Source organism: Mangifera indica, chromosome 18 (genome assembly GCF_011075055.1).
Source record: "Mangifera indica cultivar Alphonso chromosome 18, CATAS_Mindica_2.1, whole genome shotgun sequence".
Lineage (NCBI taxonomy): Eukaryota > Viridiplantae > Streptophyta > Magnoliopsida > Sapindales > Anacardiaceae > Mangifera > Mangifera indica.
In genome coordinates, this window is record NC_058154.1 from 11249483 (window position 1) to 11262715 (window position 13233).

The 13233-nt window shown below is 33.7% G+C and overlaps 2 protein-coding genes across 2 annotated transcripts; one reads left to right on the forward strand and one right to left on the reverse strand.

Annotated features, from left to right (window-relative positions):
* Nucleotides 1-526: 526 nt before the first annotated feature.
* Nucleotides 527-6713, reverse strand: LOC123201965 (formin-like protein 5). Its single transcript, XM_044617648.1, has 7 exons — nucleotides 5870-6713; nucleotides 4414-5089; nucleotides 3643-4324; nucleotides 3302-3504; nucleotides 2066-2301; nucleotides 1074-1927; nucleotides 527-914 (listed from the first exon to the last, which is right to left on the reverse strand). Exons 1-6 carry the CDS (start codon nucleotides 6044-6046, stop codon nucleotides 1088-1090), a joined length of 2814 nt encoding a protein of 937 aa, XP_044473583.1. The 5' UTR covers nucleotides 6047-6713; the 3' UTR covers nucleotides 527-914; nucleotides 1074-1087.
* A 3690-nt stretch (nucleotides 6714-10403) lies between these two features.
* LOC123201471 (21.7 kDa class VI heat shock protein) lies at nucleotides 10404-11767 on the forward strand. The gene is made up of 2 exons (XM_044616989.1): nucleotides 10404-10889; nucleotides 11388-11767. The coding sequence occupies exons 1-2, from the start codon at nucleotides 10583-10585 to the stop codon at nucleotides 11657-11659; spliced, it is 579 nt and encodes a 192-aa protein (XP_044472924.1). The 5' UTR covers nucleotides 10404-10582; the 3' UTR covers nucleotides 11660-11767.
* The last annotated feature ends 1466 nt before the right edge of the window (nucleotides 11768-13233 follow it).

Genomic DNA, 13233 nt, shown 5'->3' on the forward strand with positions numbered 1-13233 from the left:
ATTGTTTTAATTTTAATTTTCAATCCCATAAAAATTGTATGTTTTTACCTTTTTTCAGTTTTCGATTGACCATTTTTTCCAATTTTGATTAAGAAATAAAGGTTTATTATTCGAATAATTTCTTTCGCATAATTTTATCATTAAAAGATAAATGTATACGAGAGATTGGAACCTCTCATTCAATCGAGCTTGAAAACTTATTATTAAAACTAGAAGAAAAAAGAAATTAAAAATATATTTAATCATACTATAAAAATTGAGCATTTCTATATTTTTATGGGCATTTGTAAGCAAATTAAGCATTTCATAACGATTAGGTCAAGATTAAGCTCAGGTCATTTGAATTGTCGAACAAAAAGAATTGTTAAAAACAGAAGAAGATTTGTCGAAGAAGAAGAACCCCTCTTCCAAGTCAGTATAGGGATCAAAAATACGCAACCAGGATGCTGGTTTTGCGGGAAGAAATACATCGTTGATGTCTCCATAAAATAAAATATAAAAAGGAAAAGAGTGTTGCATTCAGAAATGGAAATAATCCTTTCTTCAAAATTTCATTCAAAGGCAAACCTAGTTTCAGAATTATCTTCCTAATATTAACATAAATCTTCTACAAAAAGAATTACATATAAAAAAAAAGAATCTTACTATATCTAACTACTAATGCACAAGTTAAGACTGTATTAACCACTACTCCGGGTAAAAACCATGAGTCTACACTCGGGAATTCATCTTTCTTGTTTCTGTTGTCACGACATTTCAACTCTGTGAGAGAAGTTCAAGAATTTGTCATAGGCTTGATCGATCCCCTTTCAACTGAGCCTGTTACATGAATTCTTTTGAACCAAAGCAGATGAAATTCCCTGATGGGTCTGGGGTAGCATTCATCATTTGTCAAACTTCATCGTGACAGTGACCTGGATAAATCATTAGACCAATAGATACTCTTTAGAATTCAGAAGAAGTAGAAGCTATGGGGTAGTATCAGAAGACTTCCCATGGGCATTGTAGTTTATATTTGAAAATTAGATTTTTGTAGGACACAATTTGCTTGACAATGTGAAAAATGGCAATACCTCCCGGAAGAAAATTATTCCTCTTCATCTGAACTAGAATCATTCTTGCGTCGCTCCGCAATTGCTGGGAATAGCCGCTGGTGAAGATCCGGAGAGGGTTGCTGGCGGGGATCAGAGGAAGATGATCCGATATATCCCTCTTTTTTGAGTGTTTTCACAGATATCTTTTGTGCCTCACCCACCTCTTTACATGCCTTATCTAAAATGATCAAAAAGTCCCTTACTATGACAAACAATCGAAGGCCCTCATCCTTCCCTGCTTTCCCATGGAAATAATCACCAGTGCTCTTCACCAGGTTCATGATTCTCTTTTCTTCCTCCAACAACCACATGACATCGACCTCTGCATTCCGAACAAAGCTTTTTAATGTTTCATGGAATCCACTAATTTCCTCTGAATTCTTCATGTCTGTGTTCAGGAATTCTCGGGATTTTATTAGTGACTGACCAAGTGTAGCTACAGTTCCTGTTAAGTTGTCAGCATCTATAGCTGCAGCTTTCTTCACATTTTCAAGTTCACTGCTCAAATTTGAAACTGCCTGAAGCCCAAGGCTGCGGTAGCGCACTTCATCATCATACAAAATTTCTTGAAGACCATCTGTTTTGAAATTGTTGGAGCTTGCTGCATGAGCAGCTTTGATACCTTCAGAACGGATTATTTCCTGAACAACAAAATGCAATAATGTGGTCTTGCCATCTACTCCTTTTACGTCTGATAATTTCAAAAGTGTATCGAGTTTGAAAGCTTGTGCACCACCACGGAAAGTCCCGTCATTCATGCGATTGCCAGTTTTAAGAACAGCCTCTAGAAGCTTCAGGAATAGTCGGCTGTTTCGGAGTTCCTTACAAGCAACCTATACATGACATCACGATGGTGTTCAATATAAACAGTTGCTAGAGCAGACATGCGAAGAAACATGAGAAGTTAACGAGACAGCTGCAAGTACTAAAGATGGACTAATACAAGAGATGCAAATCAAAAGACTACTTACCTCCAGAGTTTCAAAGGACTCCTTCATAGTCATAACTTCCTCTTGAAGTGAACACATGAAAAGTAGTGCTTCCATTCGTTTAAAACCATATGGAATGTCAACCAAGGCTTTAAGAAACCGCTCAGCAGGACCAAGTTGAGAAAGTTCACCACTGTACAACCTAAGCTTCAGCTCTTCATCTGCTGTTGGTGCCATCTTTAACAAAGTTTGAAGAAGTTCCACAGGAAGTTCATTCCCTAAATTAATTTAAATAGGTTAGAATACCATAAGCCCATATTAAAACCTGACTGAATAGTAACAGTAATTTAGCAGTATTAGGGAAAGTGAGTGGCTCCCATCTAAAAGCTGGGTAAAATATAAAAATAAATCAGAGAAACTTTAAGACATATTGAGCATATTTGAGCATCATTATGTTGTTGAAATACTGATCCAAAGATTTTGGGCTTAAGGTAAAGGATCAACAATTAAAACTAAGTCAAAACACACTCCCAAAGCATAGAAGGTTGAATCTAATCAAGAGATTCCTCATGCCAATACAAACAAGGGTACACTTGGGGGTAATCAGGATTAGAACTCAACAACACCTCAGTGCTGGCAATAACTTCGTTTTTCAAAAAAATACAATGATAATCGATTACGTTTTGTGAGATAGAATGGATGCCACTGACAATCAATTTAAATCTTTATATTGAATGTAATGCTAATTTCCAGAGTCTCAATTATTAGGCATCAGCAAAGTATTAGATGCATGAAATGTTTTTAGCAATTTCTTTTCCCAATATAATGTGCAATTTATTAAAAGGAACCAACTAAAATCATCATAAAGATATACAAAAGGACTGTCATTATTATTATTCAAGAAGTGCACTTCCAAAAAGCATCACTAACACAAACTAGCTCAGTATAATGTGATACTTTGAAATTCCAAAATAGCAAGCATTTATCAAAAGAACTTATGTATCAGAACCTCCATCGGTTTAACTTTTATTTAATGATGTTGCCTTGTAGTATTCAGTCAAAGGAGAGACAAACCATATGTTTGACAAATACTCATTTATTGCATCTAATTCAATTGTAAGTTTTTGGCATTTTATTTTCTGTTTTCCTTTTCATTTCTGTGTAAAACACACAAACATACACAGCCATGATTTCAAATCTCTCCTGCATTCTCTGACACAAACAACACAGCACAGATTTGCTAAAGAAAAGAGGAAAAAAAATGGGAGAGAAACCAACCTTCAAGAAGTGCATCATGTACTTCTTCCGTTGTCACATTTAATGCCCGCAGCACAATTGCTAAGTTTTGAGCCTTTTTGGGATCAATGATCTGAATAGACAGGGATGCCTGATCCAAGGAAGAGGACTCTCTCTTGCCTTCATCTTTCATTTTATCATTGGGCGCATATCCAAACAAAGTTTCTATCATCTCCTCATTGAACCTGTATAAATAACATCCTACACTCAGCAGCTAATAATACTCAGGCGTTTTCTGGGCTGACCCAAAGGCATAATATAAACAAAAGCAATAGATAGGGAGCAAGGGAGGGAGAGGGCAAGAGAGTGAGCATGCCACTTACTGGAATGATCCTGATTTAATCTGATGCCAAACCATTGAATTGTCTGGATTGGCTAGAACTTTATCCCAGAAAAATGGCTTCAACTTGGCTTTAGGAGCATCACTATCACCCTTCGTGCCAGATCCTTCACTGGAAGATGGATGTTTTGATCCAAGAGGTGGCCGAGGGGCCTTTAAACCCGTTGGCATCGGTGGTGGTGGTCGAGGAGGAGCAGGAGCACCTTGTGGAATTGGAGGTAGTGGTACACCTGGCTTCGCACCATGAGCCATAGGGAGTGGAGGAGGTGGTGGGCCTGGTCTCACACTGGGAGCCATAGGTGGTTGTGGAGGAGGTGGTGGACCTGGTCTCACAATAGGAGCCATCGGTGGTGGAGGAGGTGGTGGTTTAGGGGCAGGAGGTGGAGAATTTAAAGGAGCAGTAGGTCTCAGAGAAGCAGGCGGTTCTGGAGGGAGAGGTTCTGCCCTGCCGGGAGGCGGCTTCAGGGGAGGCATTCCCAGATGGGTGGCATCAGTCCTTCCAGGGGAAGGCTTCAAAGGTGGTAACACCTGTCCATTTATGTTGCAAGATGTGTCCAGAGAATCATCAGAATATTTGGTAGCAGCACCAATAGCTTCTAATGCTGCAAATTTTCCATCCAGTGATTGATGACTAAGCTTCTCTTCTTTAACTGAATTTCCTGGACCTAAATGATCATAATTTTAGTTAGCAACAGATAGCATTTAAAACTAGTATATGACAACAAAACATGTATCAAAAATATATAATACATACCCACAGTGTAGTTGCTCATGCTTACACTGAGAAGGGGCCTCTCATCGTTCCATCTATCTCCACCATTCCTTAACCTACGACAGCAGAAAAAGAGCAATGCTGCAAGAAAAAATGTCACTGCTGCTGTCACAACTACAGCGACAATAATAGTGACACGGTTATTACTTTTTTTATCTACATTTACATTGCCTCCAGAACTAGAATTTGTAGAGGAGCTTTCATCAACTACGGGTGGTGGACTAGAATAAACTGGGAAAAATGGCTTAGGTGAAGATGAAGGAGGAGGTGAAGGTTCAGAAACTCGTGATGGAATGGGACCAGGAGCAGGGGCAGGTATTTCAATAATTCTCCGTCGTGATTGATGGCCCAATTTCTGCCTAGGAGCACCAAACCTTGGAAGCAGGAACTCAAGATACCTGGTGAGCCAAGAGCCACCTTCGCTACTAACATGAAACAACAGACTGTTCTTTCTTAAACATTGCAGAAGAGTTTGCTTCAAGCAGGGATGCAGCACATTATCCAATTTCTGAACGTTCCCTCTTGCCAACGACTGACTTGTTGACTTGATTTCATTGATGCCACCAGGAGTTTCTTCTGAAAGGCATAAGTTAGGATCTTCAACAACTCCCTCCAAGTGGATCAAGTCGTCTCTACAACTGATCCATAGTAGCTCAGCCTGAAATCAGAAACTTTTAGAACCATGATAATGAATGTAATAAGATTGCCACTCATCGTAAATTACACAAAGTATATCTAAATGCAAGCACAAAAACACAGGAAGCACAATTATCCATGATTCTAAAGCATGTTTTCAGCAACTATGTTTTGCAGCCATTGTATCAATGTATCATGACAATTTTTCGTAAGTCATTGGTAAAAGAAACTTTCATCATGCACTGTCAAAAACTGAGCCAGTGCCTAGAGATTTATCATAACAGAAACTTGAAATGCCAATCTGTACAATATTGCAAATCATAAAGTTCATTGAATGAAATTTTCAAGACCTATTCTCATAGTATACACTACAATCCCTATAATACAGACCCTCTGAATGGTTAGCAAACTTTTAGGTAGAAAAGAGTGCACAAAGACATTTCTACACATGCACAGATCATATGCAATTGCATCATTACCTAAACTGTTTTGCACGAATACAAATTATTTAGTGGAGATAACAGTTACAACAGGACTGCAAACTATGATAACAATTACAAAGGGACTGCAAACTGTGAGACCTTACACTAATTAACTATAAATTATTTGGTGTGACAACAATCTAGTATGCCACCATTAATCAACCTCTGGCTTGTGAGCGATCTTCCCAAGCGAAGTTGGATCCGGCATGACAATATAAGCTCATTGCTATGTATAAGCTCATAACTTGAAATAAACAAAACCTAACTGCCCAAGTGCACAAATATCACAAGAAAAACAAGAACAAAATTTAGTCCCTTACCATGTCATTGTCTACCTCTCCAGTCTCCGGATTGACCAATCTGCTGAGGAACATTTCCTCGCTGGTGGTCATGAATTCTGAAGCGACCATTAATGATCCACAAAGTAGAGTTATCATAAAAATGAAATAACTTACTCTCATCACACCCATTTGATCTTGATTTATCATTACAATCATAAACAGTCCTTTTCATTTCATCAAGACCTAAACCCTACGAAGCAAGCAAAAGCCTCATAAAATACCTTCATAACCCAAAAATCCACCATAAAAGCTTCAGCTTTAGAACATCCGCCACCAACTCAGTTCAAGTTTTAATCAACAGACCCCTGAAATATACCAACTGACAACAGGTATGTACAATATTTCAGATATCACCCAGAAAAAAAAAAATCAATGAAAAGTTGAAGCTGCAATCAAACTCAGCAAACCAAACCAAACAAAACCCAGAATTTACTTTGCCCAAATACGCCAATACAAGGAATCAAATCACTTTTAAAGATAAACCCACAAAAGAGAACCAACCCAAAAATTCTTCAAAAGGAGCTTCGCAAATTACCACAACCCAAATGAAGTAAAAACTCAAACTTCAACATAAAAAAGTTCTGAAAACCTAGCGAAAAGGAATGAAAAGGAAAGCACTTTTCTCTATATGAATGAAACAAATAAACGGCCCTTTAACTTTGACCAGATCCAATCAATTATATTAGCTGTGAATGGATGCCCAGGTGTTGACCTGGAAAAGTTACCAAGAATTTTTCTTAACAGACAAGGTTTGCAGACACGCTCACGCTAATTAAGAAAGAATTTTAAGCATGTTTGTGTTTTGCTTTTCCAGTTGAATTATTAGTCCATACCAAAAAGAGAACCGAGTTGAGTCACCTACCAGACACTGAAATATTGCGAGGATATCCCATTAGGAATTAAAATTACATTATCTAAATAATTAATTAAATTTTAAAATTAGAATTTATGATTAGTAAAATTGACAAAATACCGTAATCTCGATTAATTTTAGTTAATAAAAATTAATTTAATAATATATTTTATTATTATTTATATTATCTTATTTAATTTATTATATCATTTTAAATATTAAAAAATTACTAAGATAATCTTGATTTTATTATAATTATATTTTTATTTATTAATTTTTTTGATAAAAGTAACCTTATTTTTAATTAATATAATAAGTAATATAAAAAATATTTTAAAATAATTATATCTAAAGATATTTATAAATTAATTTATTAATATTCTTTTATTACCTCTCATTAAATATAATAATTATTTATATATATATATTTTTAATCAAATTTTATTAAATATAATAATCGCTAATCTTTCAAACTATCTATCTTTAAGAGAAGTTTTCAATTTTGATAATAAAATATTTTTCAAATCAAACACCTTTTATAATTTTTAGGAAAAAAGTTTGAATTCGAAACTCTATTACGCTTATGAAACTTGATATTATCTTTGTATCAAAAATTAAAAACTTATTAGGGCCAAATAAATATGTTTTTTTTATTTTATTTAAGAAATCATTATATTCACCTTTTATATTTTTAAAATATAACTATAGTTTTAATAGGGTATAATTGTTATTTTTGAAATTATCGAAAAACATGTTAAAATTTTAAACATTTCAAAAATACCCCCAAATTTTTTTGAATTAAAAAACAAACTTTAAAAAATTCCTTACCATCCTTAAAATTAAAAAAAAAATTATAGTCTACTCCAAATATGCCATTTTACGTTATTAACATTTTTATCTATATTTGTACTAGATTTTTAATTATTTTTAATTAAAATTAATATATATTAAGATATAAAAATTATTTAAACTAATTTTGAAGACAAAATATTAATTAATTTGAAGTTTTTTTCCTTTAGCAATTTTACAAAAATATTTAACAGATTTTATTAACAAATTTAACAAACAAATGAAATTTTTTTTTCAAATTTAAAAAGTAAAAGTATGTTATTTTTTAATCAAATTTTGGATTAAAAATAATTATTAATATTATAGATCCAATTCGGGTATAAAATAAAATACAATAAATTATTTGGTGGTATGTCATTATTAATATTTAAATTAATACAATAACTTTCATTGAACAAAAAATGAGATTATTTTTAATTAATTTTAGGATTTTTTTTAGAGATTTTGAAAAATTATCTTGCATGAGCGTTGTTTTTTACATCTATTTTTTAAAGTACACAACAATTTTTCAAGACTTATCTTTATATAAATTAAATTTTAAAATTGAATAATAAATTCGATAATATTATTTAAATTAAAATTTTTTTTAATAAATAATGAAAAATATATTTATATTAATTTTTTTCCACTATAAAGTTGGTTTAATTTGTAATAAAAGAAATGCAATTGAAGCCCAATGTACCTCTCAGAGGCCCTGCCCAGAAATCCTTATTCAGTTATTTTTGGAAAGAGAAGTTTCCCATGACTTGAAGCTCTTTCCTTATATGGCTTTATAAATAAGATTGAACAGTCATGGCGGAGATGGGAGGTGAAAGTGAGGAAAATTTTCTTAGCGGGGATGAGTATAAGAAGGGGAAAGAAAATTTTTCCATTGAAAGAAGACGAAGATTTTTGGTCATACCCATACTGAAGACGGGTTGAAGATAGAGAAAAGTTTCCCTTTGAGGATGGGGAACCGAATACCCACCATATTACCATCTCTAAGATTACCCCTATATTATATCATAATTGAACATTATCAAAATTGGTTAGAACCAAACAAATCAAATAAGATAAATCTGATATATTAAAAAGTTACCCTCTTACGATTCTAAGTATAAGATATAAAACTTGAATCTCACATTAAAAAGTATGAGCTTCTAATGTAAGGTTTATATAGTTTTGAGTCCTCCAATCTCAATAACTAGCTTTTGAATATGGTTCTCTTAAGATTTATATCATTTGGTATCATAGTTCACGTTTCTCAACTATAATTGTGTAATACGGGTGGTGACGCTGATATTGTAATATTCACCTAAGCGTTGATGCTAACATTGTAGTGTTCTCCCAGAGTAGCACACAACCGGCCTACGTAAGGGTCAGGGCTATGAAGCGTGTTCTCCCAAAACTAGCACACAACCAACTTATATGGGTGTCGAGGCTATAGAGCATGTTCTCCCAGAGTTAGTATACAACTAGCCAGCGTGGACATTGGGGCTATGAAATGTGATGGTATATTAAGATCCAACATTAGAAAATATGAGTTTCTAATATAAAGTTTACATACTCTTGGACCCTCTAATTTTAATAGTTAATTTTTGAGGTGTGATTCTTCTAAGATATTGTATCTCAAATCAAAGTCCATTAAAGACGTTTTTATCAAGAGAATTTCCTTATCCAACTTGTTCATCATTTAAAACAAATTATGTGTTTGCTCCACTACTATGAAAAAATGGCTCCAGGTTTTGCTATTGTCAAAAACCCTCATGCTCATCCATGCTTTTGAAAAAAAAAAGGAAAAAGCTCTACAGATGCAAAGCACAGCACAGAGTTTCATTGGGATTAGTCAAAAGCTCAGAGCCACTAGATATGAAAAAGTAAGAGGGAGAAGCCACAACTTGCACCAGGAATCCATCCTCAAAATATGCCTTTCACATTGCATGATAGAGTTTCCTTATTCCTTGGAATTACATTACCGTTGCGTTAAGAAATGAAAATCATCTTGAGCAAGTCCAGGTTAACCGCTTGAATTTTCACTCTTTCCTGTTTTCAACAGTGGAAATCCCATACGAGTTTCTTGGGCTCCCATTCATACGCGAAGGTTACACGTCTGAGTACTTTGAGATGAATCACAATTTTGGAAGTATAAGTATGGTGCGTTTCGGCTTGTACGAAATGTTTCCGTTTCCAAAATACCCCAATATTAGTACGAAACATTTTGGGAGTATTTCAAAAATATCAAAATAGATTTGAAACGCGTTTCAAAAAAAAATGTTTTAGTCTTTCTTTATTTTTTTAATCGATTTCATCTTTCACTCTCCTTCACAATTTTGAGTATCAAATCATAACTCTAATTTCATCTTTTCTCCTCCCTATTTTTAGCTTATTCAATTTTTGGTGAAAGCTTGAAAAATCAGTTTTGTTAAATTTGATATATTCTATTTATTTAATTGTTAGTTTATAAATTAAGTTGGTTGATTACACATTTTATTGTAGTTAAAAAGTTACCATATTTTACTAATTTTTTTAAAGAAATAAAGGTTGTTGTATTTTTTATAAAATTTGGTATTAATTAAAAAAAAACAGTATATTTTTCATATTTATAGGTTTTTCATGTTTCCGTCTTTTGTTTTTTTTTTTAAAATATATTTTAACATCTACGTTTTCGTATTTCCACGATTCCGCGTTTCGTGTATTAAGAAAACTTCAATTATTAGATTCGGATTCACAGTTAACAGAAATTAACATCATAAAATGACCCTTGAACTAGACAGATTAATTTAGTGGTAGACAGATGGCATGAAAGTATTTCTGATCTGATTGCCAAATTTCATTTTATCAATGAGAAAGGCCTAGAAGAAATATATTCCTTTTCACTTTACAGCCCTCTAAATATTCCAAGAGGATTTATCTATTGCTCTTAACCAAAGACTTTTCCTTCAGCACTATAAGAACCAACAAAGCCACAAAATTCTTCCAGGAAAGTTTAGGTGTTTTTGCTTTAGCCTGGAATGACTAGTTGTATGAAGCTTGAAGTTCACACAGAAGATCATACTCCCCATAAATGGTGTGTTGCCTTAGGTGAAGATGTGTTCAAAAAATTCCTCTCCCAAGGAAGTTCAGTTGTGCATAAGGTATTTGGTGATGGCTCTCTGTTCAGTCCGTTGTTGTTCGGAAAATTTTTCGACCCTTCTGATGCTTTTCCTCTCTGGGAATTTGAGTCAGATATCTTACTGTCTCATCTCCGGAGCTCCGGCCAGACTGCCGTCGATTGGTTTCAGGCTGACCAAACTTATGTACTCAAAGCAGAACTACCAGGTATAGTTTATTTTCTAATATTGGGAAAACTTTCTTGCTAAGCAAATGAAGCATCGGCTGCATGCTTCCTATGCAAGATTAAATTTACATGAACATATAACTTTAATCATGTAATTTAGTTCTATAGGATGTAGGCACCGATTATAAAATACCAAATTAAATAATTTAAAGTTATAAGAATACCTAGAATGTCACATAATCTATAACCGTAAAACTCTTGAAATTACTATATCAGAGTGATTGGACCTTCACTCCTAAAACCTACCTCAATGACAGTTTTTAATAAGCGAAGCTATATTGTGTTAGTTTCAGAGTAAAGATCTAGTCAATATATAGTGGTTATTAGATCCTATCAAAGGTCTACTAAATCTTAAGTTACACTATAACTCATCTGTAAATTGTCATTTGAGTATTCAATTATCTGATTTTATTAAACTAAAATCACCCGCATCAAGAAATTTTCTAACATCCTAAACGCCTTTGATTTGATTGAAGCAGGAGTTGGGAAGAGTCATCGAGTGTTTGTGGAAAATGGGAAGATTGTGGAGATAAGTGGGCAATATAAGCAGCAAAGAGAGGGCCAGGCAAAGGACTGGAGAAGTGAAAATTGGTGGGAATATGGCTATGTGAGGAGGCTTGAGCTCCCAGAAGATGCAGATTGGAGAAAATTAGAAGCTTATGTGAGTAATGAGGCTCTTCTAGAAATCAGAATCCCTAGGAAGCCTTCAGGTTCTGATATTTCCCCACCAAAAAATTCTGAAGCCATGTAATATAAACTTGTCAGACGGCTGATACAATACTTGATTTCAAGTTTTCCACAATGGAATCCTTTGTTTGATTAGTATATATAGACTATGTATAAATCTATATTTACATCAGTTCATCTTTCTAGCATAATTGTATGGAAACCTAATTCTGAAGGGATAATGATGGAAAAGCAAGCATTTGTTCAAGGCTAGGAAACACAGAAATGCATCATGGGGTGCATTTCTGCATTTCCAAAAAGCCCCGAAACTAGTACAAAAAGTTTTGGAGGCGTTTCAAAAAAAAATTCTAAGCGCATTTCTTATTTTTATTTTTAATCAATTAAAAATCGATTTTATGTTTCAATCTCATTTACAATTTCAAACCCTAACTTTGATTTCGTCTCTTCTCTTCTATGACATCTAAACTTTTCTTCTCTCCAATGTGTTAAATCTCTTCTCCTTTCTATCTTTGGCTACTCTAACTATCATCAAACGCATAAAAAAGTTGGTTTCATCGAATTTGATATATACTATTTACTTCGTTATCGATTAATAGATCAAGTTAGTTTCGTCCACATTTTATTGTTGCTCAAAAGTTGCTATATTTTTCTAAAGAAATACAAGTTTTTTTTTTTTAAATAAAATTTAATATTTATAAAAAAATCCCTATATTTTCATATTTATATGTTTTCTCATATATTCTTTTCCTATATTTTTTAGAAAATACGTTTTAATGTTTCTGTTTCTATTTTTGCGTTTACACGAAACCGTGTTTATATTTCCGTGCTATATAGGAGAAAACTGAGAGAATTTTTACCTTATTCCAAATTAGAGAGCATCAATTGCATCCGCCTCTGAGTTTGCTTTTTTGGAGGTTGAATGAAGAAAAACAGAGGAGAATAGATGCTCTTCCACCTTATTGTGGGCTGCTTTTAATGGGTGGTCTGCCTTTCAGCCTTAGAAATAACGTGCCTGGAAAGCAAATATTCTGCTATAATGTATCTAGAGATAAAATGAACAACTCCATTAAAGTTGAAACTGGATCAAAAAGGGAATTTTGACATTTCTGCATTTTGATAACAACATTTGATCATTGTGAACAGTGAGCTCTGGTAAGGGTAGCCTCATCTTCTTTGACAAATTTCCACCTTCTCTTACGATTATTTTTCTTCTTCTCTCATGACCCTTTTTCTTCTTCGATAAACTCATCTTCAATTGAGCATATCAAACTCAATCTCAAGGGAAGTATTCTAAATTTAAGTTAACCGGCCATTGTTAGAACTTGACTAAACTCAAATTTACCCCTTTTTTTGTTCAGTTTTTCATAAAATATTGTGATCCATTAAACCAGGCCCATTATATATATATATATAGAGAGAGAGAGAGAGAGAGAGAGAGAGAGAGAGAGAGAGAGAGTAAATCCGTGATAATGCCACATACTCTTAATCATAATTAATTAGCTAAACTCATAATTAGTTGCATAACTTAATCAGTCAAGTTGATTTTGGGTAATTTTAGGTGATTCCATTACATAATGACCCGGCCCATTAGCTCTTGATCACCTAAGAAAATCTTGGTTGAGTGGCCCATGAGGGTAA

What these genes read in the sequence shown, in the direction of transcription:
- LOC123201471 (XM_044616989.1), top strand. Translation starts at nt 10,583, where the DNA reads ATGACTAGTTGTATGAAGCTTGAAGTTCACACAGAAGATCATACTCCC. An exon ending in ACTCAAAGCAGAACTACCAG is followed by an intron (nt 10,890 to 11,387) that starts GTATAGTTTATT and finishes TGATTGAAGCAG; the next exon opens with GAGTTGGGAAGAGTCATCGA.
- LOC123201965 (XM_044617648.1), bottom strand. Translation starts at nt 6,046, where the DNA reads ATGATTGTAATGATAAATCAAGATCAAATGGGTGTGATGAGAGTAAGT. An exon ending in GAGAGGTAGACAATGACATG is followed by an intron (nt 5,090 to 5,869) that starts GTAAGGGACTAA and finishes TTCTGATTTCAG; the next exon opens with GCTGAGCTACTATGGATCAG. An exon ending in ATTAAATCAGGATCATTCCA is followed by an intron (nt 3,505 to 3,642) that starts GTAAGTGGCATG and finishes TTATTTATACAG; the next exon opens with GTTCAATGAGGAGATGATAG.